The sequence below is a fragment of the Gigantopelta aegis genome, chromosome 9, assembly GCF_016097555.1.
Source record: "Gigantopelta aegis isolate Gae_Host chromosome 9, Gae_host_genome, whole genome shotgun sequence".
NCBI classification, from domain to species: Eukaryota; Metazoa; Mollusca; class Gastropoda; order Neomphalida; family Peltospiridae; genus Gigantopelta; species Gigantopelta aegis.
The window spans coordinates 61922841-61949251 of record NC_054707.1 but is presented as its reverse complement, the minus strand read 5'-3'; the positions used below and the strand labels follow the sequence as shown (position 1 = coordinate 61949251).

The 26411-nt window shown below is 37.9% G+C and overlaps 1 protein-coding gene across 1 annotated transcript; it reads left to right on the top strand.

The window, feature by feature from the left end:
* Window positions 1–948: 948 nt before the first annotated feature.
* LOC121382350 (probable N-acetylgalactosaminyltransferase 9) lies at window positions 949–25776 on the top strand. The gene is made up of 11 exons (XM_041511935.1): window positions 949–1373; window positions 3197–3363; window positions 3748–3925; window positions 5419–5622; window positions 6119–6236; window positions 16289–16376; window positions 17249–17346; window positions 18572–18706; window positions 21078–21185; window positions 23510–23644; window positions 25420–25776. The coding sequence occupies exons 1-11, from the start codon at window positions 1009–1011 to the stop codon at window positions 25555–25557; spliced, it is 1734 nt and encodes a 577-aa protein (XP_041367869.1). The 5' UTR covers window positions 949–1008; the 3' UTR covers window positions 25558–25776.
* The last annotated feature ends 635 nt before the right edge of the window (window positions 25777–26411 follow it).

The window sequence follows — 26411 nt, the reverse complement described above, 5'->3', positions numbered from 1 at the left end:
TGTTGCACAACGTGCCACAACGTGCGTTAAATTTGTTTTATGGTGCATTTGGGCAATGCTGTCCCATTCCAGGAACATTAACAAACATGGTCATTCAGAAACATTGTACAAAAAAAACTATATTTTGTAAAATTAAACACTTTTCTTCTTTCCTATGCGTTTCTTTTTTGTCAGAGTACACACACACACACACTGTGTGTGTGTGTGTGTGTGTGTCTGTGTGTGTGTGTGTGTGTGTGTGTGTGTGTGTGTGTGTGTGAATATCTATATATTATATGTATGTCGAGTTGACTGTTACATACATAGATATTAACGCACTGACGAAGGGAATAATTAAATCCTTTCTGGCCTCACAAATTGTCCATTGCCGTTGCTGGGACTCGAACCTGTGGCACCGAATCGCCCTCAAATGGCAGACTAACCATGATGCGCTCTGAGCTATTGAGGTATCCATAAAAGGATGCGCTTTAACTCGACTATATGCATGGACTACAGTCTACGCGGTCGATCCCGCTTACGTGCATGAAACAGTGGGCAGACCTGACACTGGCTAGTATGTATTTATGTATGAATATAAATCTATATATTGTATGTATGTCGAGTTGGCTGTTACATACATTAACGCACTGGCTAAGTCAGAGATTGTGCCCGGGAGAGACGGGCTTGAACCTTAATTGGATATAGGCATTAATATGTTATCCAATCCAATCCAATCCATTGTCCTGGACAGCCAGATAGCTTAGGTGTGTGCCCAGGACAGCCTGCTGAACCTTAATTGGATATAAACACGGAAATAAGTTGAAATGAATGAATGAATGAATCGGAGTCGGTTTGAGTTTACCAGATTTTGAATAAAGTCGAAATGCATTTAATAGACTGAGTTCTTGAAACGTTTACGAATTTAGAGTTGTCTGTCCATGTTGTGTACGTTTTAGAAATTCTAAGAAAGTTGTTACACTTTATAGACCGTCACTGATTTATTTTAATGTTTTTTAAAAATCAGCAAACATGAGCCGATTACTTTTGAAATGTCGTCGATTGAAACTGAAGAGTACTTTTCCATACATTGCAATTTTTATAATCTGTTTTTATTTTGTGTACACAAACTGGTTCACAAGTTGGATTTGGAAAGCCACGAATCGTCGAGGAATACAGGTTTCAGACGACATTCTTGCAGTTCGCAACAAGAGGTTTGCAGATTACCAGAGGACGGAAAAGAGCAGATCGGGGCCTGGGGAATACGGCACGGCTGTGCTCTTAGAAGGAAATGAAAAAGTTGAAGCTGAGAAGCTTATGCCAAAAGAGGCTTTTAATATAATTGCAAGCGACAAAATTTCATTGGAACGTTCTTTAAAAGATGTCCGAGAATCAGGGTAAATATAAACCACTTTGTGGATGAGTGTTAGTAGTGTTATACTCGAGTTTTGGGGGATGTGGTATAATTTCTTGCAAGTCTTCACTCCCATTTTCACCAATTTGACTGAAGTTTGGCACTTGTCAGTTCACATCTAGTTTGATCTCTCTCATCAGGCCTCACGGGAGATCAACATCATAGTGCGATATCACTTTTCTCTCAAGCATTTGAGAGGTAGAAGTTTTTAACAGTATTGTCCAAGTTGATTAATCAACCAATGTTAAGCTCAGATTACCCAGACGCAATTAAATGCATTCTACGGCCACACATTTGTTTCTCTCTCTTATTTTTGTGATTATATCCAATTAAAGTTCAACCACGCTGTCCTGGGCACATACCTCAGCCATATGTGCTGTCTGTCCAGAACTTTGTGGTTAGTGGGAGAGAAGAGGGTATGTGTAGACATTAAGGCTTGCTCTGGGTCGTAGCTGGTACCGGGCTGCGAACCCTGTACCTACCAGCCTTATGTCTGATGACTTCACCACAACACCACTGATGCCGATTTCTTAATTGATACACAGTGGAGATGTGAATGGGTGCTAATAACCGTGAAGGTTAGCCCAAGTACTCCTGACTGTAAGAGTGCTACTGCTAGATGAACATTTGGAAGGTTATAATACGCTCTCATTAGTCGGAGACCAAGCTATGTAATTTTTTCTCTATTGCTGCCCACCAAAGAGTAGTCAAAGATTCCCGCTTCAGTACCACAACAATCCTATGTTTGATGTCAAATACCTTTACATTGATCATTTTCAAGTTCCTGCATTGAAAAAAGTCCAAATATTAATCACTAATACACACACTAAAGAAAGAAACCCAACAGCACCACTAGAGCACATTGATTTATTAATCATCGTCTATTGGATGTCAAACATATGGTAATTTTGTCGTAGTCTTAGAGAGGAAACTCGCTACATTTTTCGATTAGTAGCAAGGGATCTTTTATATGCACCATACCACAGCCTTTAATATACACCGGGTAGGCAAACATTTGCGGTCTAACATAACAGTAATCCTATATTTAACATTACATATCTTTACATACGTCTAATGTATTGCCGGTCTAGGATCGATCCCTATCACTAGGCCCATTGGGCTATTTCTCATTCCAGTCAGTGCACCACGACTGGTATATCAAAGTCTGTGGTATGTACTATCCTGTCTGTGGAATGGTGCAAATAAAAATCCCTTGCTGCTAACTGAAAAAATACAGTGGGTTTTCTTTCTAAGACTATATGTCAGAATTACCAAATGTTTGACATAGCTCACCTGATGCGCGATCGATCTAGGATCGATTCCTGTCGGTGGGCCCATTGGACTATTTCTCGTTCCAGCCAGTGCTCCACAACTGGTGTAACAAAGGCTGTGGTATGTACTATCCTGTCTGGGATGGTGCATATAAAAGATTCCTTGCTACTAATCGAAAAGAGTAGCCCATAAAGTGGTGACAGCGGGTTTCCTCTCTTAATATCTGTGGTCCTTAACCATATGTCCGACGCCATATAACCGTAAATAAAATGTGTTGAGTGCGTCGTTAAATAAAATGTTTCCTTCCTTCTTCCTTCCGATAATTAATAAATCAATGTACTCGATGGGTGGTATTGTTAAACAAAAAAAACAAAATATGGTATTCACAGATCTTGCAAGATCTGCAACCAGACATTGAAAGTATTAATTTGTGTAACCCATTTTTCATTTAAACACTAAATTTACAACATTTATATGATTGTAAATGTAATGGGTTATACAAAATAAAATGGATTGCTTAAATTTTTCTTGTAGCTGTAAAAAAGTGTCGTATCCAAAAGATTTGCCTTCAGCCAGCGTGGTAATAATATTTCACAATGAAGCTTGGTCGCCACTTCTACGCACAGCACATAGTGTGGTGAACCGATCCCCACCAGAATATCTCCACGAGGTCATACTGCTGGACGACTTCAGTGACAGAGGTAAGTGGGAAAAACAAGCATTCTGAGAGTACTGCTAAAGCAATACATGTCCCTTGCCAGACCCATTAACTTTTCGTATCCTAAATTCAAAGGCCATAACTCTGTGACAAATTGGTAAATCGCCATGATAGTTAAATTTGATCTGTAACATCACATGATAAATGCACATAAAATTTCAGCTTAGTATTTTTAGGCATTGCAGAAGAAGAAAAAATAGTACAGAAAACAAATGCTATAACCATTATTTATTATTATTTATTAATATTTATTTTAATTTTTATAACACCAAACTAGTTTATGGTTGGTGGGACATTAAACTTCATGGATTTGTATGTATTTTTTATATTGTACTTTTAGAAGATATTCGATTGCTTGCTTTTACAGCTGGACTTGGGTCAAAGCTCACTGACTATGTCAGCAAGACCTGGCCTGATGGAGTGGTCCGAGTGGTGCGAACCAAAGAGCGCAGCGGTCTCATACGAGCAAAGATAGCAGGAGCTAAGGCAGCTCGAGGCGATGTGTTGGTGTTTCTCGATTCACACTGTGAGGCTAGTCCTGGGTGGTAAGTAGTTGGTGGAGGGAGAGGAGAGAGTAGAGAGAAACAGGAATTGAAAGATAACAAAGAGCACAGTGGTCTCATAAGAGGAAATGATAGCAGGAGCTAAGGTAGCCAGGGACAATGTGTTGATGTTTCTCAACACAAACTATGAGGCTGCTCTGAGGTGGCAAGTAGTGAGTGGGAGAAAGTAGAATAGAGTATGGTGTAAAGAGAGACAGGAAGGGAGATGAATTTTACTTGTAGAAAGAAATGCTTTATTTAACGACACACTCCACACATTTTATTTACGGTTATATGGCATCAGACATATGGTTATGGACCACACAGATTTTGAGAGGAAACCCGCTGTCGCCAATTCATGGGCTACTCTTTCCGATTAGCAGCAAGGGATCTTTTATTTGCGCTTCTCACAGGCAGGATAGCACAAACCATGGCCTTTGTTGAACTGGTCGGTGCAAGTGGTTTAAAATTGAGCCTTGCGGAGCACTCACACAGGGTTTGGAGTTGGTATCTGGTTTAAAAACCCATGCCTCGACTGGGATCCGAACCCAGTACCTACCAGCCTGTTGACCGATGGCCTAACCATGACGCCACTGATGCCGGTTTTACTTGTAGAATGCAGTAAAATGCATTTTAGAACATCTAGATTTTAAAATGTTATGGTGGAGCATACTTCTTAACCCCCCTAGAAACTTTGCTTTGCGCCATCGATCATCAAGTGTTTTTTACTTTAAACATATAAAGCAGTTCCAATTCATTTTGTTTTGTTTGTTGATTTTTTTGCAGAATATTTCTAATTTAACATACATGTATCATATAATTCCAAACAACAGTGTTTTGATGTATGTATTTTCTATTTTCATATATATTAAATACTTGTGTATCATTGTTTGCATATAACACATATAATCACATTGTTTATGTATTTATATAATTTTTAAAACGTATAACACACTTGGAGACCACATTGTTTTGGTGTGTCTATGTTGTTTTATATACCAAACACTTAGAGGCCACATTGTTTTGGTGTGTGTATGTTGTTTTATATACAAAACACTTGGAGGCCACATTGTTTTGATGTGTGTATGTTTTATATACAAAACACTTGGAGGCCACATTGTTTCGGTGTGTGTATGTTGTTTTATATACAAAACACTTGGAGGCTACATGGTTTTTGGTGTGTGTATGTTTTATATACCAAACACTTGGAGGCCACATGGTTTTTGGTGTGTGTATGTTGCTTTATATACCAAACACATGAAGGCCACATTGTTTTTGGTGTGTGTATGTTGCTTTATATACCAAACACATGAAGGCCACATTGTTTTTGGTGTGTGTATGTTGCTTTATATACCAAACACATGAAGGCCACATTGTTTTGGTGCGTGTATGTTGCTTTATATATCAAACACATGAAGGCCACATTGTTTTGGTGTGTGTATGTTGCTTTATATACCAAAAACATGAAGGCTACATCATTTTTGGCGTTTGTACAGGTTAGAGCCACTATTAGCTCGTATAAAGGAAGACCGAACGGCCGTGCTGTGTCCGATGATTGACCTCATTGACAAGAACACACTAGAGTATGGTGTCACCGGCAGTTTCTCAGTGGGCGGGTTCTGGTGGAGTCTGCACTTCTCCTGGAGACCTATCCCCGAACATGAGCATGTGCGCCGCAAGTCTTCGATCGATCCAATTAGGTAAACTTCAAAATCATAGTTTACTGGGGTGTCGCTAACCATTCATTCATTCAGTCATTTGTTTATTCATTTATTCAGTCAGTCAGTCAGTCAGACAGACAGACAGACAGACAGACAGACAGACAATCGATCAGAATCTAAAATCACAGAACCATTCATTTATCTTTTGTTAAAATGAAAAGAATGCTTTTTTAAACACTAGCTCATTGCTAAAAGGAATAGTCCGGTACGGCTTCTGGACTGTTTAATTAACATTCTTGCTTAATGCGAATAAGTACATAATATTATATATATTTGTTCAATAATATACTAAAACGTGACTGCTATTATACATGCTCCCATCACAAATGGGCCACAAGCAGTTGATCACTGTCCCAGTGTGAGCTCCAAATGCAATGGATAAATCTACCTCTGCTGATGGGATTTGAACCACAAACCCTCTAATAGGGAAATTTTCCTTATCACATTATACCGACACTGCTACATGTATTTTCAGGTCTCCTACAATGGCTGGTGGCCTTCTCGCTGCAGACAGAAAATTCTTTTTTGAGATCGGCGCATACGATGATGGAATGGATGTCTGGGGAGGCGAGAACTTGGAAATATCTTTCAGGGTTTGTGAATATCAAACACTATACTCCGCTTTTTTAAACAAATAATTGGAAAATAACTTTAATTATTAAACTGTATGACACACTATATAGGCAAACATTGATGCATTCTCACTGGTGTTACACAGGGAACATTTTGCTATCAAAATCTTGTTTAGCGATATTTCTAGTCAATTGAAAATTTATTAGCAACTGCTGTTTATTGTTTTAAAATTGTGTAGTGATCTCTGAAACTTGTTTAGTGAATCGCAATGCAATACTGAACAAAATGTTCCCTCCCTCCCTCAATCACATTCTCACTACCTTTTATATTTGCCAGTTTCACCCACCTCGATTATAAAATTCTAGTTGCATCAATGTGCATTCATTGCACACTTGTATTAAGAACATAAATACAAAACTGCAAAAATGCAAAACCCAATTATTTTCCTACAAAACACCAGTTATTTTCCTACAAAACACCAATTATTACTTGAAATTTGTTCACCAAATTAAAATAAAATTTGCCAATTGTTCCTAAAATTCGCAATTAGCGAATTTGGTGAGCTAGCCCTGATTTAGCATTTAACTACTTTTTTTTTTTTCTTCTTTTTTTTTTGTGTTTTTTTTTTTTTTTTTTCTTTTTTTTTTAAATAAATGTTTATCAATTATACACAGAATATACCATAGGAGCAACGAAATTGTTTTCCTTATTTATATCACCAAATAAAATCATAGTTTTGTCAAACTGGAAGGATTCACCTGTTTGTTGCAACCATTGTTCTATAAGATTCCAGAGTTCGACGACTTTGGGTCAAGCATAAAACAAGTCACTTAGTGATCCGATGTTTCTGGCTGGCGATGACAGAAATTGCAGAGATTTGAATCAACATTTTATTTTATATAAGAAAGTATTCGTTGCTGTAATTCTTTGTAGGATTTGGTATTGGAACCATAACAGTGTTGGGTCTTTCAACATCTTAAATGGCAGGCTATAATACTTTGCCCACTCTGAAGGGGAAAAAGCAAATCCTTAGCAGAGTATTTAATCTGCGAAGTAGGAAGTATATTCGTGTCGTTGAGTAGTTTATAGATTTCTTTACTTCCAGATTTATTTTTCAAAACGGGTTTTATTTAAACTGGTAAAATGGGATGCTTTGGAACACCAACTGTTTGGATGTTAAAAGTAGTTTTCTTGCGTATAAAAACTTGTATAGCCTTTAATAAAGAAGCTAATTCTAGAAAATTTGATTTTATGTTATACTTTAAGCTGAAAGTGTCATAATCTATAAACTGTCCTTGGTTATTAAGTAAGTCTTGTATAAATAAAATCCCTTTTTTGATGTAATTTCTATATACTGCAGGCTTTTCATCTATAATAATATTGTTATTATACCAAATGTTTGAACATAGAATGTCTTCTGTATAGACGAATGTTTGTTTACGTTGCAGTAAAATCCAATTATTTAGTACATCTTTCCAAAATAAGTTTTTTTATTTGTCTTGTCTTTAACTGAATAAAGTGATCCCCATAAATTATTGAATCTTTCATTGTTAAACCAGTCAAAGAATAGAAGAGAGTTGCCCATTTTGAATTCGATATCAAAAGTCTTCTAATCCAGGTCAGTTTGAATGCTATTGCAAAATTTGTAATATCTACCATCTTGATACCTCCATATTTATAATCTTGCACTAAAACTGCTCTTTTAATTCAAGCTGGTTTGTTTTGCCATATAAAATTGAAAAACATAGTATTTATTTGTTTTAATAACTTCTCTGGGGGATTGGGTAGTGAAATTAATAAATGAGTGATTTTGGGGATTACTTGTGTTTTCACTACAGTGATTCTACCCAAAATTGTTATCTTCCATGTTAACCATTGATTTATCAAATTTTTCATTTCCAAAATTTTAGGTTCATAATTTTGAGCAACCACCTGTTCCATATTCAGCATAAATGTTACTCCTAATAACGTGAACTGATCAGCACCCCAAGCTAGCTTCCACTTTGCTGGATGGAAAACCTCTTTTAAAAACTTTTTACTTCCTATCCAAATAATATGTGATTTTGAATTAAAAAAATTTCAAGCCAGAAACATCAGCATACATATCTAGTATTGTTAAAGTACTGTCCAGGGACTCGGGAGATCTGTCTAAAATAAAGGTAGTATCATCTGCGTATTGAGATAAAACATATTCTTCCCCATTAGAGTTTCTAATTAGTGTTGCTAAGATTTCTGCACAAATGATAAAAATATATGGAGAGAGTGGATCACCTAACTGACAACCTCTTTCTAATTTAAAACTGACAAAAAAACATTTCTTTTCAACATCACCTGTCCTCATAACTAGTGCATATTCCCTACGATTAGTAGACTGGTTCGAACATCCCAACAGCCAATGGGATGGCTTAGATTCTTCCACTGTGTACCCCTTCCTGTTCCGGTCACGTGACTATAACTTCCTTCTGTTTCCTTCGCTTCTAGCGGTTCGGACGTTCTTTATTTTGCTCTGTTGTAATCTGAGCCATCTGTTTTATTACTTTGGTTTATGTTTCGATTATTGTGGTGACACATTCTTTAATGTTGTTACTTGCTATTATACCATTATTTACACTTTATTATTATTATTTTTTGTCATGTGTGCCGGTTACCTTGTCGGGCGCCATTTTAAAATGGCGTCTAATTTGTTTACCGGATTTGTGCATTTTTATGAGTTTACTTTCTCATTACAGTATTGTTGAGAGTGTCGGATACTAGCTCTTCTAGAGTTATGCGTTCCTGTACCAAATGCAGGAACTTTCTGGCAGGAGGAGACCCGTACGTCTGTCCCGGGTGTCGGTCACCCTGTGATGTCAAGTCACGTTGTCTACTATGTCTTCCTCTCTGACCGGCTGAATTGACAACTGTTTGAAGGTCTTGGCTCAGCGGGCTAAGAAATCGGATTCTGTTTCCCAGCTACGCCGACTTTGGAGTTTGTGGCTGAACAGCTCAAGTCACTATTACCAAGTATGGTTCAAGAAACTATCGCTTCGCTACAAGCCACTACTAGACCTACGGCTACCGTGACGGTACTGGTTACTACTCCAGTGTCTACTACGGTGTGCGCTACAGTGACCACGGCTACCGCACCAACGGATGCTACGGATCCTAGGGATTCCACTGCGATCTACGGCTTATTCCAGTCGCAATCATCGGTCGCGAAGTATACAGAATCATGTCTCATGGTCACCCTTCGGTTCCCGTTTCGGCCGTTCACGGTCTCCACGACCTTCAAGTACTGCGGATCAGCATGCTTGTGCTAGACTTTTGCGGGACTTCCCTGAGAATGAACCACATGGTTCCGTCTTGGATGATACAGATACTGCGGATAATATGACTATGAAGGTCTGTTTATCCATTGTTACGAGCTTCTACCATCGCTACCTCGGCCACCGGTGCCTACCCGGAAGGGACCGGTTCCCATGATTGCTACCGACGCAGCCCCAGAGGATGTTGTGATTAAATCTTCACAGGCTCCATGGATTATCGTCGCCAATTTTTGGCTGAAGCGGCTTCCAGAGTTTCTGAGGGTTCCAGACGGGACCGTTTATGGTTCGGTTCGGTTTGGTTCAGTTACGGCTTCCACTATTGACGATCACCTTGCCGGTGTGCACATTATGAGAGCAGATGCGTCTTCGACTGCTTCCGTTATAGATATGGATTTGCGGACTACATGACGATGAGGGGTTGTCTGGCTGCAGTTTACGACATGTTCCGCCACGTCTACCTCCGCCGACGCATTCCAAGATGGGCCCGACACCGATGATTGCTTCAGGTGTTCATTGACAGCCGGTACTTTGCAGGTCGGTGCTACCAACGATGTTGCAGAAGATGTTTGTTTCCATGACTGCCACGGAAGGCGGGTTCAGTGACATTTCCAGTGACACCTGTTACCGGCCCTATCTAGACTTCGCCTGTCTTGATGTTTCCGGATGCGTTCCATCCTGCGGCTTTACTTTGCTGTTTACATCGCCTGCGGCTACTGTGGAAGGGACTTCAGCGGTTTCACTGGGTTAGCGTTCTTCATACTCTTCTCGTGACCAATCTGAGTCGTCTCACCAGAGCCGTGCACGCAGTCGGTCTTTATGGCCTATCACGGGTCTCATGGACCATTGTCACCGATCTTCGTCTGATGTTCGCTTCCAGGTTCCTGGGGGATTCCGACGTGCCTTTTCATGGTCTCGTCTCCAGCGACTGCCTTTCTGTCTGTTGGTCTGCTTATGCGCACCTTATGACGAATTTCCACATGATTTTCCAGTCTCATCTGTGGTTGAGGATACGGTGTTCTTACTTCATTTGACTATGCGTGTTTGCCTTGCTGCTGTTATGAAATATTAGTCGCATGGAACCTTCGACGATATGTCTCGCTCCGAGGTTGATATAGACATTCCGCCTGATGACAAACTGTTTTCCAGTTTCCTGTCGATTGTTGGTTTGCCGCTGTTGCTGTTGGGCCACACAGTCAGTTGTGCTACAGCATCGATTCGACGTTACATGCGTACCGGGTTGGTGTTGACGACAGAATGCGTCGGTCCGGTGGTTGTTCGACTTTACCAATATATTTGGCAGATCGATTGCTACATCCGGTGGTGTTGCCAGTCAGTCGCTACTTCCTCTGGCTCCGGAAGTTATCCAGTCGCTATTCCACAACTATTTTACTATGGTCCAGTGCGGTTTATCCTCTTACTGTGTTCACTGTTGTTTCGCCAGAGTTGTATCTCAGGTTCGTACTGCAGGGAGTGCACTACGAGTGGATGGTTTTGCCGTTTGGCATTTCGGTAGTTCTTTGGCTGTTCACAAGAATAACAGCCTCAATGGCGGTGTTTTTCATCAGCAGGGTATATCATTTTACCCATGCCGGGACGACTGTCTTTTGAAGTGCCAGAACGAGACGAAGTTAGCGGGCAAAGTCAGCTACGTACTTCAGTTCTTGAACCGTCTCGAATGGATTGTTGACCAGGAAAGGTCTCTACTGCTACCAACACAGAATCTCCAGTTTCTTGGGATTCACTTGCATACCAATCTGGGACTCCTTCAGGTTCCTGCAGCCCGATGGACCAAGATTCAATCTGCGGTATCCAAAGTTCTGGCCAAACTTGTGACTTTCCATGCGTGGCAGAGCCTACTGGGTCTTTTGACCTCAACCCACGTCTTGACTGGAGTACCTGTCACGAGGCAGCCATCATTGGGCCTCGGGGGGAGCTTGTCGTCCACTAGCGGATGGTCTAACGATCTACTGGTCACGAACCTCGGTGCAGGGGGACTTGCGGCTGGGGACGCCCCGCCAAACACACATCCGTCCAGCTATGGGGTCGCCTGCAGTTACAGCGTTTACAAGTCTTCCTCATTCCGTACATCACGTTGAACAACCCCCGACTGATGATAACCCTTCTCGACAACCTTTGACCCTGTCTGCAATGGTAGCTTATTTCGTTGAACGTCTTAGGCAGAGTCTCTTTGATGCCATCCAAGCAACCGACCATCTGTTTGTGGACGCCTCACGAGAAGGTTGGGAAGTCATTTCAACAGTCAGACATAGGGGCTTTGGTCTGCCATCGAAGCCAGTTTCCACATCAACGTGTTGGAGCTTCTGGCAGTGTTCAATGCGATACGTCATTGGCGTAGGCACTTGCTCCATGCAACAGCGGCGGCCTACATCAATTGTCAGGGCGGAGCTCATTTCAGCAGTCTGCTCGATCTCATCTATCGTCTGTTCAAGCTGACAGATGCAATCCCACTGTAACTCAGAGCATGTCACATACCAGGGGACCGGCCTCGGTGGCGTCATTGCAGGCCATCGGTCTACAGGCTGGTAGGTACTTGGTTCGGATCCCAGTCGAGGCATCGGATTTTTAATCCAGATACCGACTCCAAACCCTGAGTGAGTGCTCCGCAAGGCTCAAAGGGTAGGTGTAAACCACTTGCACCGACCAGTGATCCATAACTGGTTCAACAAAGGCCATGGTTTGTGCTATCCTGCCTGTGGGAAGCGCAAATAAAAGATCCCTTGCTGCTAATCGGAAGAGTAGCCCATGTAATGGCGACAGCGGGTTTCCTCTCAAAATCTGTGTGGTCCTTAACCATATGTCTGATGCCATATAACCGTAAATAAATGTGTTGAGTGCGTCGTTAAATAAAACACTTCTTTCTTTCTTTCCATACCAGGGGTGTCGAATGTTCTGGCAGACACGTTGTCAAGACCGTCTGCTCCACAAAGCACCGAGTGGATGCTCAACCCAGAAGCGTTCCGGTGGGTGTGTCACAGGCTGTGGACACCAACTGGTGATCTTTCTGTGACGTGCTTCATTCGTCAACTCCGATCGTACGTGTCACTGGTACCGGATTCCGACGCATTGGATCTCGACGCCTTGGCCATCAGTTGGGACAATCTGGATGCATATGCGTTCCCATCACCAGTGTTGCTACTGAGAGTCCTCCAGCGGTTTCAGGAGTTCCATTGTCGGATACTTCTCATCACTCCAAAATGGCCAAGCGGAATTTAGTATCCAGACCTTCTACGTCTTGTGGCACCAGATCCTCTACCGCTACTTGATTGGGATCGCCTCTTGCTTCATCCCACATCGAGACAGCACCATCCACATCCAAGCTTGTACCAACATGTAGCGTGGACCTTGTCTCCGACGGTTTAAGGAAGAAGGGGTTTTCTTTGACCACATCGGCGATTTTGAAAACTCCATGTTCAAGGGTTTCAAGCACAAGGATCAGATTCAATGGTTTCGGCCACTGAAATGGGACCTTAATCTAGTTCTGAGGGCCTTGTCTCAAGCACCTTACGAGCCTGCTGCGAAGGCCTCTTTAGAGGTTTGGACAAGGAAGATGGTGTTCTTGATAGGGTTCACTACAGCGGCAAGAGTGTCAGAGATACATGCTTTGGATGACGACATGGTGCGTTTTAATTGAGACTACTCTTCATTTTCACTTGGTCTTTTGATGAATTTTGTTGCTAAAAATCAGTTGCTGGGTCAATGTCCTCGAACCTATGATGTTAAAGCACTCTATTCCATTGTGGGTTCACATGATGTGGAAGATTTGTCGTTGTGTTCTGTTTGAACTCTTAAGCTGTACCTGGAGAGAACTGCCACCTTTCGCAAACATTGACAGATAATTGTTTCTCTCTTGCATCCAGAGACATTTGAAAGACATTACTAAAAACACAGTGTCTACTTGGATATGATCCACGATTTTGTGTGCCTACCAATCAGCAGGGTTACCTCCACCGTCGGTGTCTTAACCCACATGAACTGCGTGCCTTAGCTGCTACTATGTTGCTGCATTGTAACATTCCGGGTTCCAGCATCGTATCCGGGGTGTTATTGGGCCACCGATTCCATCTTCGCGAACTACTATCTGCGAGATGTATTGACTGAAGATGTAGAGGGATTCCATCATCTGGGTCCGGTGGTTGCAGCTCAAACTCTGGTTAACTCTGGTCGTCGTTGATGTCGGATTCAGGACTGTACCCCAAGATGTCCATTGAATCGACAAGTGAGGACTTCATTTGACAAATTGTTTTTGCACACCTTTCTGAAGTTTTGCACTGGTTGGTGTCGGAACTTTTTGTATGGATAACACTAGTTAGTTAGTCAATGCACTGCACACTAACAACCTGTTTTCCTATTAATTGAACTAACTTCTCCACCGTTTTACTAGTAAGAAAAAATCGGGATTTTGTTGGTTTAATGTTCTGATGGATGCTTCCACCATATTTGTTTCCGTTTGGTATACAATTATTGGTTGGTTGGTTACCTAACACCTGCATCCGCGGTGGTGACGCTTACCCACCATTCAGAACTTCCTGGTTGGAGAACGAATTTCTGACCCTTTTCGTAATTCACGACTTCGTTCATCCACACCACTGACGGATGCCACCTTTCCCACTGTCAATACTAACAGCATGGATATTGGTTGTTATGCATCGCTTGGAGGATGGGCTAATTTTGGTTGGCTTTCTTTCTTCCACTGTCAGTTTCTTACCGGTCCATGGGGAGAAGACTTGTGCATCTTCGGAGTAAGGAACCCACCACCATCTGTTGAATGCTGCACTAGTTATGAGGACAGATGATGTTGAAAAGAAATGGAGAAAACTTGAGGTGTTTTCTCTTTTATAGATACATCACCTGTCCTCATGGGATGATTCCCACCCTTCCTCATCTCTTCCTGTTCTCCGTGCGATTCGCTCAGGGAAAAGTTATAGTCACGTGACCGGAACAGGAAGGGGTACACAGTGGAAGAATCTAAGCCATCCCATTAGCTGTTGGGATGTTCGAACCAGTCTACTAATCGTAGGGTATATGCACTAGTTATGAGGACAGGTGATGTATCTATAAAAGAGAAAACACCTCAAGTTTTCTCCATTTTGTAATATACGCGACACTGAATTATTATAAAGAGTTCTGATCCAATTTTTAATTGAACTTTTAAAGTTAAATATATCCAGAGTTTGTTCAATAAACCCCCAGGAAACTGAATCAAATGCTTTTTCGAAATCAATTAATACCAACATTCCTGGTATTTTTTGTACCTCAGTATAATACATTATATCATATATTAATCGTATATTTTCACCTATGTACCTACCTTTAATAAAACCGGTTTGATCCTTAACTATAATTTCATCTACTACCTTTTTAATTCTGTTAGCAATACATCCTGAAGCTATCTTATATATACAATTTAGTAAGGTAATTACATTTGAAAGACATTACTAAAAACACAGTGTCTACTTGGATACGATCCACGATTTTGTGTGCCTACCAATCAGCAGGGTTACCTCCACCGTCGGCGTCTTAACCCACATGAACTGCGTGCCTTAGCTGCTACTATGTTGCTGCATTGTAACATTCCGGGTTGCAGTAACGTATCCGGGGTGTTATTGGGCCACCGATTCCATCTTCGCGAACTACTATCTGCGAGATGTATCGACCGAATATGTAGAGGGATTCCATCATCTGGGCGCCAATTTTTTAAAAACTGTTTGGGTTTATTTATTTTTGGTATACACGTAATAATACCTAGTTTTTGTGTATTAGACATTTCTCTTATCTCATAACTATAATTTAGTGATCTAATAATGAAATGGCCTAGGTCTATCCAAAAAAACTTTAAAAATTCAGCTGAAAAACTGTCTGAGCCAGGACTTTTGTCATGTTTCATGTTTTTAAGAAATTCCCATGCCTCACTGTATTAAATTTTTCCCTCTAGTTCTTCCGCTTCTGCATCTGTTAATTTATTTACAACAATATTATTAATATTTGTAATACTAATTTTTCGTGGGTTTCTTTTTGAGTATAATTTTCATAAAATTGCTTTGTTTCTTCTAAAATTTTATTTTGTTCTGTTACTACATTGCCATCATCTAATTCTAGTCTAGAGATAAATTTACTATAATAATTTCGGTTTTCCAAATTGCAGAAATATTTAGTGGGCTTTTCACCTTCTTCTATCTATTTTGCTCTAGATCAAATGAGTTTGCCCTTTAACTTATTTCTTCTTATTTCTATTAATTGATTTCTCTTACTTTCTAACAAGTCTGAATTAATATTATCTTCATTTTCTTTTAATATTTTTATTTCGTCAATAAGATTCAATTCCAGTTGTTCTTCAGATTTTTTTTTTTTATAAGTAGATTACGCAATAGTTTTCCCTCGAATTTCCACTAGCAAAACTTCTAAGAAAAGCTGATCATTAACCGTGTATTGAATACTTTCATTTGGAATATCATCTATATTTTCGAGGTTATATACCAGTAGAGCGTACTGACATTTAACATTTTGTATTGTTTCTTTAATAGAATCAACGTAACATTTGTCCTTAAATAATGAATTATTGAATTTCTATAGTCCTTTACCTTTGACATAGTTACGAATTTTCAAATATAGAGTGGTCCAACCTGTACCTACTATCAATCGACACTTTGTTTTCAAAAGGCATTGAATTTTCAGATCTAGTCCAATCTAGCTTTTTTAAAGGGATTCTTTTTTCTCCATGTATATTTCTTTACGCTTTATATTTCCAGGTCTGGATGTGTGGGGGTAAGCTGGAATTCATTCCATGCTCCAGGGTGGGCCATATATTCCGATCAAGTCATCCCTACACATTCCCAGGTAAAGCTTTGATAAAGGATATTTTTCCTTTGTAATCGGTGCGTGAAATGTTTGACAGATGATAAAAAAAACATACCCCGGTATATAATGAATTATATAACCACCAGTATGATGGGTGATCTTCCATATTCACATAAATATAACTTCTCCTTTTTTTTAAAATTGAATCTGTAACTCCACATGTCACTATTTTGAACTGCTCAGAAGATGACAAGACATATACTGCACCATTCCTTTTCTGTATCTTTTTGCTCATCATTATCCACAGCTGCCATACTCTGAAAGTCAAAATTCATAATGGGTTGAGATGCTCTGGTTGCTATGCTGCAATTCTACAACTGTTACAAGATAAATATCATATTACTATTATTATTATTATTATTATTACTACTATTACTATTATTGGTTGGTTTGTGTGTGTGTTGGGGGGGGGGGGGGTTGTTGTTTGTTTGGGGTTTTTTTTTTGTGTTTGGTTTTTTACTCTTTTTTTTCTCACACATTATTTGTGAGATTTAGTTTTGGGATGGGACGTAGCCCAGTGGTAAAGTGCTCACTCGATGCGCGGTAGGTCTGGGATCGATTCCCATTGGTGGGCCCACTGGGCTATTTCACGTTCCAGCCAGTGCACCACTACTGGCATATCAAAGGCCATGGTATGTACTACCCTGTTTGTGGCATGGTGCATATAAAAGATCCCTTGCTGCTAATTGGGTTTCCTCTCAATATCTGTGGTCCTTAACCATATGTTTGACACCATATAACCGTAAATAAAATGTGTTGAGTGCGTCGTTAAATAAAACATTTCTTTCCTTCCTTCCTTCCTTGTGAGATTTAGTTTACATCATTATTTAAGATTGCTTTTATTTACACAGGCAATAAGGACACACATGGAATAAATTCAATGCGTCTTGCTGAAGTATGGATGGATGAATACAAGAGGTTATTTTACACACACAGAAGAGCATTACTGGTATAAAAACATTAGTTTTGTGCATGCAAAAGATCCATTGTTGCTAATGGAAGAATGTAGTGGATCTCCTCGGACTAAATGAATGAATTGAATGGTTTAACGACACCCCAGCACAAAAAGGTTCATTGGCTATTGGCTATCACAATGACCAAATGTTTCACTTCCAATTGATAGTTGGTGATTACTAAATTAAAATGCTCTAATGGTGGTGTTAAGAAACTAAAGCTTCAAAGGAAATATGTTAACTATGGAAAATTTAATTTCTGCATAGTGAATTTCATAAAGGTTTTGATGTTTTATTGTAATAAACACTATCAAGAAGCTATAAAATATGGTACCGTAAACTATTGATTGAACATTTTGTTGTTGATGATCTCTGGAAATGTTTCCAAGGTTACTTTTGTTGTTGTTATGTATAATAATGTTTAACCTGTAGTTTTAAGAAACAAGTGCACATAATACACAGGAAAATATGATAAACGTCAAGGTAGTGGTAATGATGGAAAATGTTCTTCAGATTAAAGTCTGAACCAAATTGTTAACAACTACGATAAATTACTCTCCTACCTTTATTTTTCGTTAAGATTTCACCCACATTTTGTCTAGACAGAAATCTTGAAAAATACATTACAATAACACAGATTCCACATACTAGATGATAACTATGTCACCTATATCGACTTTGCTGAGATCACATAGGGCAAAAGGCAATTAATTTTGTGCTGGATGCCATTTTGCCTGTTTATGGAATACTCTCCAAGAGGGGTGGAAGGATATGACTTAATCTAACAATGTCATAACGTGTTATGATATAAAAGCAAACATGATTACGTCATATTAATATTTTTTAAAAGTATGTTTTGTTTAAAGACACCACTAGAGCACATTGATTTCATATTAATGATTTCGCATACTTCGGAGGCTTTCACCTCTCTTGAAGAGTATTTCATAAAGTAAAATGGCTGACGGCAGAAAACTGCATGTATTTTGCCCTATCCGATCTCAACAAAGTCGATATTGGTGACATAGTTAATCTCATATATAGAATCTGTGTCACTGTAATGGTTTTTTCACAACTTGTGTCTGGACAAAATTGGGGGGAAATGTTACAGTAATTAAAGGTAGGAGAGTAATTTATTGTAGTTGTTAACAATTTGGTTCTGACTTTAATTAAATTTCAGATATATTGACTCAGTTACTGCTATGTATTTTTCTTTGTTTTCAGGGTAATGATTATGGTGATATATCTGAAAGAAAAGCTTTAAGAGAAAAATTAAAGTGTCACAGTTTTAAATGGTATCTCGAAAATGTGTACCCAGATAAATTCATCATTGATGAAAATGTGCAAGCATGGGGTATGGTAAGTTATCTAATTTACAAATCACATCTTGTTAGTGTATTAGAATTGTCACAAGTGATTGAATAACTAAAAGAAACGACACTAATCCAAATAAATTATATTACATTTATTTACAGCACACAAATAACAATCACATTCATTCTCCACTCCTACTTACTAACCCTAATTATATCCCTCTCACACACCACTAATCACCAGCACTCCCTCAGGGGGGGGGTACTCACACTCCACTTCTCATATATATAAACAACATACATTATCACCACTTTACACATAATTTCATATAAAAATATCACGTATCACAACACAAAAATAATATACTAAAACCCACACAGTTCAATATACAATGTTTCAGTTCATAGCACAATCCTTATGATTCACTTCCTCGTGATCAACTTTTATATACATATATTGTTCTAACTAATTATGTACTAACATTGAGTTAGCACCCTCCATTTCAGATCAGCTCTAAATACTACAGCCATATTTACACAATATGTTTCTGCTGCACAATAACAATACAAATTGTTATTCACCGAGATGCTGCACGATAACAATACACTTGTTATTCACCACCACAACATCATGGCTAATAAGTAGCCCACATGTGGAACTTCAATTTCCACTTCAGCTGTACCCAACTTCCATGAATTAACATCAACGTCAGTTTCCTCGTCCCTTCTTCACATACTTCCGCAGCCCAATCACCTGGTCAAACTCTAACATTGCCCCTCGCTGCTCATCCCCGTTGTTGGTCTCAACAGATACCACACAAGCTGCTGTAAACAATATACCTCCCATTACTATCATGCAAAACCTCAATATTAAAATACCCTTCATACATCAATCATTTTCATCATTTCACACATGTCCACATTATACAGGTTTCACAACGTATACGTTAATAACACGTACAACTTACTTCATGTGCATAAATTCAATTCACATTATACATTTTAATAAACACATACATACATATAGCAAAAACAATTTCATTACTTTACACAATGTCCGCATTTCACAAGTTACACTGAGCATTTGCTAAATATATACATTTAATATAGCAAACTAAATACAGACCAAAATAACATTCAAATGTCACACCTCTGTAACACAATACATGTGAAAATATTTAATTTACTTACGGTTAAACAATAACCCGAACTTCCACAAAGTCTCTTACACTTCTACCAAGTCTTTCCCAAACTGAATGTTCAATGATTCTCTCTCAGCGATTAATGACAAATCATCCACTCAATAACCCAGTTCCACACTATATTCACCCAGTCAGCTTATCACTCATCTATCACTCACCCATACCACAAGCTACAATAATACAAATTGCTACCTTGCTAATTAAAGACAGCTTCACGTGTGAGATACAAGCTATGACTCATACTTCATGCTTCTCTCATTCGTATAAATTAAAATACCGTATAAATGATAAAAAATGTTATAAAATATATAACCACATATTCTCTTTCATACAATTAAAATCAGATTACCCTTGACTTGTGACAAAAATGTTTAACAAAAATAGTTGTGTATGCTTTTATTGTGCTTCCATTAACGTAAAAAGCAAAAACAGACAGTTTTTGTTATTAAATTTATGATATCAGTCAAATTGAGTAGGTCATTTTAATGACTTGTAACTTTATAGCTATCAGGGGCAAGATGTAGCCCAGTGGTAGAGCGCTCGCTTGATGCACGGTCGGTTTGGGATTGATCTCCATCAGTGGGCCCATTGGGCTATTTCTCGCTCCAACCAGTGCTCCACGACTGGTACATCAAAGGCCGTGGTATGTGCTATCCTGTCTATGGGATGGTGCATATAAAAGATCCCTTGCTGCCAATCGAAAAGAGTAGTCCATGAAGTGGCAACAGCAGGTTTCGTCCCTCAATATCTGTGTTGTCCTTAACCATATGTCCGACGCCATATAACCGTAAATGAAATGTGTTGAGTGTGTCATTAAATAAAACTTTTCCTTCTGCTTATAATGTAGAGTGGAACAAGATGTTTGTACAAAATGCTTTGGTTGCACCAAATATCTTAGTTGATTCTTAAACCTGAAATCTGTTTCTCCATCATTGGTTTACTGTACAAATAAACTTGTCAGACATGTCTCACCTTCAGAGTGTTGATGTGGCAAAAACTGCAGTTACTTGGATTACACACAAGAGTGAACAAAGTTTTCACCATTGATGCAACATAATTACTTTGAAGTGACTGTTTTAAAAATATATAATATATTGTTCATAATTTATCATATGAAACCCTGTGAAATTAGTTTTTTTCATTTAAGTATTTTTTTAATGATTGGTTTAGAATTCATAGATTTGTTTTGTTGAAAGATTTCCTAATTTATTGCAGCTTCGAAATCCAGCCAGCAACTTGTGTTTAGATACGCTTCAGAAAGATGAGAAGATGGTGTTTGATGTTGGAATGTATTTCTGTCAGAACAGTGCCAGTGCAAACCAGGTAATGTACACTCCAGTCTCTTCCAAGATTTAGCACTATGGTATTTAGTGTTTTCCCTAAATATTTGGTGAGGCAAAACACTTTTCACCATTTTCAGGGCACTCCCCCCCCCCCCCCCCCCCTTAAAGACACAAAAAATCAATTGAAATAAAAATTTATTAATTTAATGTGCTTGCTTTAAAAAATGAATGGCAAAATATATAATAAACACATGCTATTAATTGATAATACATTTTCCACGTGTTTTATACAAGCAATTTTATAATTAATTATTGAAAAAGTCTTCTTTAATCTCAGGGCAGCATGGCACTGATTAAGACAAGATGGTGCTAGACTATTGAGGCATGGTGCCACACCATGCTAAAACAAGCTCTGGGAAAACACTAGTATTGTAGGAACCCTGATTAAGAAAATATATGTATTTGAACATTGTAGTTAAGGATTTGGTCGTGTAGTATATTGATATCTAGAATAATATGTGCCATTTGCACCATTTTCCAGATAGTCCTTTTTAAAATTTATTCCCAATTTAAAATCAGAATTAATAAAGTGAATTTAGATATTCGTTTTCTAAAATAAACACAAAATTATAGTGAATATAAAGGGAACTGACAAAATGCATAGGTATAATTATGCAAATATTATATGTGGAGTCAGTTAATTTGTAGTTATTTATTACAGCTATTGTAAACATATTGAAATATGAAATTTGCAAGTTTGGGAATGTATTTTCTAGCTTGTTTTCTTCATTAACATTTAAGATTCTTGCATAAAGTACAGATAATTAAATGTTAACAGAATACAAAGAACAAATCTAAGAAAACAAGTTTTCAGTAATTTTTTAAGTCTCCTACCAGTCCAACCATCTGTCTATCAGTCTGTCCCACATGTAGTTTTATGGACTTTTTTCACAATGCCTCAAGATGATGAGCTGACATTTTGTGTATGGCTTTATCATGTAGAGTTACAAATCATCTTTTACTCTTATAGACATTTACCCATTTGTGACAAATTTATGGCCCTTGAACTTAGGATATATGATTTTTTTATTTTTTTTGCTGTAGCAGTACTCTCAATATAGGTGATACGAAAATAGACGTGACAGACGCGAAAACTAAAGACATATACGCAGTCTTGTTATTAAGAACTTACAAAGATGCATCATTTAAGACCAGGTGGAATATAGCCTTTAATGAAACCATAAATTGGCAAAACATTTGGAAAACATTAAACTCAGGTTTCATTGAAAATCCCGACTATGATTTAATTTATAAAATGATTAGAAACGTAATTGCAGTTAGAAAACATCTATATGACTGGAAGATTGCGACCACTCCGGAGTGCCTTGTGTGCAACGGAGTGGACTCAGTCTTGCATGCCTTTTTTCACTGCAACAAAACAAAACTATTTATAAAGCAAATTGAACCGATCTTTAAAAAAAACTTTTTGGCAACAATTTCCGTTTGAATCCATATGCCATGATTTTCGGCATAAAACATAAGCCTGGAGATTATGCATCGCAATTGGGAATTTTTCTCTGGAGTAAAGCGATAAGGGTAATATGGACATCCAGAAAACTTTTAGAGGGAGATAAGCCATGTAATGAAATGGCTCTTTTCAAACACTTAATATATTCAAGGGTTGAAGTAGAATATTTCGCCGCCTTAGAGTGGCCAAACAGAAAAGAAAAATTCCTAAATCACTGGTGTTTCAAGGGAGTCATCGCATCGTGCAATGACGCCCTTGATATTACATATAAATTATGATAAAGATTGGCAAAATTCATGCACAAACTGTAGAACAAAATAGACCTGGACCCCCCGGCTTGTAGCTTTGGAGGCCAGGTCCGTCAACCAGGTTAAGATATTATAAATACACACCACCTAAGTCACACACACTAATAATATAAAGAAAACAAAAACACAAACATGCACTAACTAAAATGTATATTATTTTGAAACAAGCACTTACACTCATATGTAGATTTTTATTGGTCACATTCAAGGAGAACCTGGTTTATTGTAAATAAGGAGGCTTTATGAAATAAATGGGGCACCCGGCATGTTCGGGACCTGCCTGAAATATAAAAAAAAAAAAAAAAAAAAAAAAAAAAAAAAAAAAAAGTACTCTCAAAATGCTTGTTTGTTTCATGTATATTTAAAGTGACAAAACCTAGTTTTTAAACACTACAGCAGCATATTTTTCACTATTAGAACCATTTTTGAAAATTGACAATGCTTATATTTTATTGCTTAGATTATTCATTTACATACATTAAAACTAGATTCTGTGACTTTAAGGCTTTTTCTTCACATGTATTGAAGGTGTTTTCCTGGAGTATGGATAACGAGATTCGAAGAGAGGAGGGCTGCCTTGATACGACTGGAAAGGACGGCGATACTGTTCAGCTCCAGCCTTGCAGTAATAAGAAGACTACAACTAAATGGAGCCACAACATGGTGCGAATTTCACCGAATTTAGTTCTAGATCAAGAATAAGATGTTTGTTTTGTTTAACAACACCACCAAAGCACATTGACTTATTCATCGTCAAACATTTAATAATTCTGACATACTATAGTCTTGATGCAATTCCACACGATTATGAGTGCCTCATACGAGAATAATTAAATTTTCTTTGCATCTATACACTTTACGGCTATCTGATTGGTCCAGAGGTGCTTACTTTTTTTTCGTTCATATCTTGATGAACCGAAAAAAGTTAAGCCATGCCTACTACACCCCCCCCCCCCCCCCCCCCCCACTGACTTACACTACTTTTGTGCACCTAGCCATTTGTTATTCAGGCAACCATATTTAGATATTTTGAAGAAAACATGTGAAAGCTACAAAAGCAATACAAAAAATGTATACAATAAATTAATAGATTATTCTATAGCAGAGTACACATGAAGATCTATACGCATTGATTTAAAAAAAACACTGAAAAAAACCTCTTCGCTAATCATGACATGAGGCTCGGTCGGTGGTCAGAAATCATGTAGGAAACTTCACGCCTGTAACTTACTTGTAAGCGATGTTCTATAGCTGTTGGCAAAAATTAAACAGTTCCACCGACAGCATAAATGTTAGACACGTTCTCTTCATTCACTTTCATAAAATATAAACTAAACATGAATAGAATAATTCCTTCCAATATAACTAAATGATCCGTAAAAATGCACAGCAGCTAGAGGAAATGGTGTTGCTTATCAAAATTATGTCATTTACCAAATGATGTCATCACCTGATTCAAATAATAGTGAATGAACGTTTGCATTCTTATGCGACATAAGTATCAATGACGTTTACACAAACAATATTACAGGCGTATTTAAAGCTGAGTCATATAGTGTGCACAGTGCCTACAAAGCGAGTAAAATGCTCGCCATGGCGACTGTCCAATAATGTTACTTTAATCTGTAAACAAAACTGGACATCGGAAAACACAGTGGACCAGTAGCAATTTATCTTCTATAAAACTTGATTTCTATCGGTAATTTGTTTGAAAAATAAAAGTTTGAGACAAGTTATATCGGACTATGAACACAGGTATCCCCAAACATTAACGTCAGATATGTTATAGTAATGTTATATAATAAAGAGTATATATGTAACTATAGTATTTGTTTGAGGGAACCTGTGACTATGAATAACGATTTTCCAGTGTTCAAGAGTAAACACTTTAAGGGAGGTAATACTTCGTTCTGATGTTATCTCCCTTAACTTGAATTTCAAGCGTTTGGAAATAATTCGGCGCCAGTTCAGTTTTGGACAAAGTTGGTCCTGTCCCATTTAGACACAGAAAAAAAGAAAAGTGAAGTAACTATTTTTAGTCTTGATTAAAACTATTTCCATGTAGAAAAATAGCAGGAAATATGAATTAGTGAATGCATTTCATGCAGCATACAGTGTGTCGGCTTGCGTGATATCAGACGAGATATCTCACCTGCAGTCATCAGAAAGTTCAAGTGGCATACATCCTCTGATGCATTTGAGCATTACTTAACATAGTACAAATCTCCAGTATTATGTTGGGGGTTTTAAAAATATTTTTAAGAACAATGTGGGGTTGTGTGTTTTTAATGATATTTGTTACTACATGTATTTTACAAATTGTCTGAAATTTTGTTCATGTCATTTGTCACCTGCAGTCGTCAGAAGGTTCAAGTGGCATACATCCTCTGATTCAAAGATAACCCTGAAATACATGTCTGTGATTGTTTGTGTTTCAGGAATCTGGTGAAACGAAGCACGTATCTTCTGGGAAGTGCCTCGACCGTGCCGACATCAAGAGTGGTGGCTTTGTCGTGGTTAAAGCCTGTTCTGGAGCAGACTCACAGAAATGGGCGTTTGAGCATTACTTAACATAGTACAAATCTCCAGTATTATGTTGGGGGTGTTTAAAAATGTTTTAAAGAACATTGTGGGGTTGTTTTTAATTATATTTTGTTACTACATGTATTTTACAAATTGTCTCAAATGTTGTTCATGTCATTTGTTACAGAATTTTAAGAGTTCAGATCTCACTGCATTGGTACATTTCATTTTTATTCATTCCTCCATACTTTGTTTTTAAATTAAAAGTTGAAATCAAGATATCTGTCCTGTCTATTTTTTTTTTTTTTAATAAAATTTATTTTTACATACATTTTCATAGTTTTAAAATGTTAAAGTTTATATTTTTAAATGAAAATGAAATATTGTTAATTTTTATAAGAATACTGTTAATTTATGAAATGTGGGCCAGAGATAACTTTTATATTTATAAAACATGATCTTTATGTCGAGTATTGCAGTTTTCAGATTTTTTAATGCTATTTCTTTTATTTTTAAATGGACATCTTATTTTATGTCTGTACGAGTCGCTATGCATTAAGGGAAGCTAACTCAGGTGAAACTGTTCTGTGTATGCTTCTTTTGTGAACATGTTGCCTACTTTCACTAACAATATTCATCCCTCAGCTACTTTTTTCTCTTTTTGTTTTACTTGGTAATTTTCACAGTGGTGTTATAACATTTAATTTTTTTAAAGAAAATTTACTATTTCCAGAAAACCACAACCGTAATCATGTTATTGGATAATTATTGTACAAAAATAATATAGATACATGTTTTATGTTACAACAATTATAATAACATTACCAGAAAAGGAAAGAAGACAACATAGAAGGAAGTAAAATAAACAATTAGATAACAAATAATGAAGAAAACAAGTTTAAAACAA

Bases quoted from the DNA above. Each gene is read 5' to 3' on its own strand.
- LOC121382350 (XM_041511935.1), top strand. From the start codon at position 1,009: ATGAGCCGATTACTTTTGAAATGTCGTCGATTGAAACTGAAGAGTACT. The intron at 21,186-23,509 runs GTAATGTACACT...CATGTATTGAAG, and splicing joins ACAGTGCCAGTGCAAACCAG to GTGTTTTCCTGGAGTATGGA. The intron at 23,645-25,419 runs GTGCGAATTTCA...TTTGTGTTTCAG, and splicing joins CTAAATGGAGCCACAACATG to GAATCTGGTGAAACGAAGCA.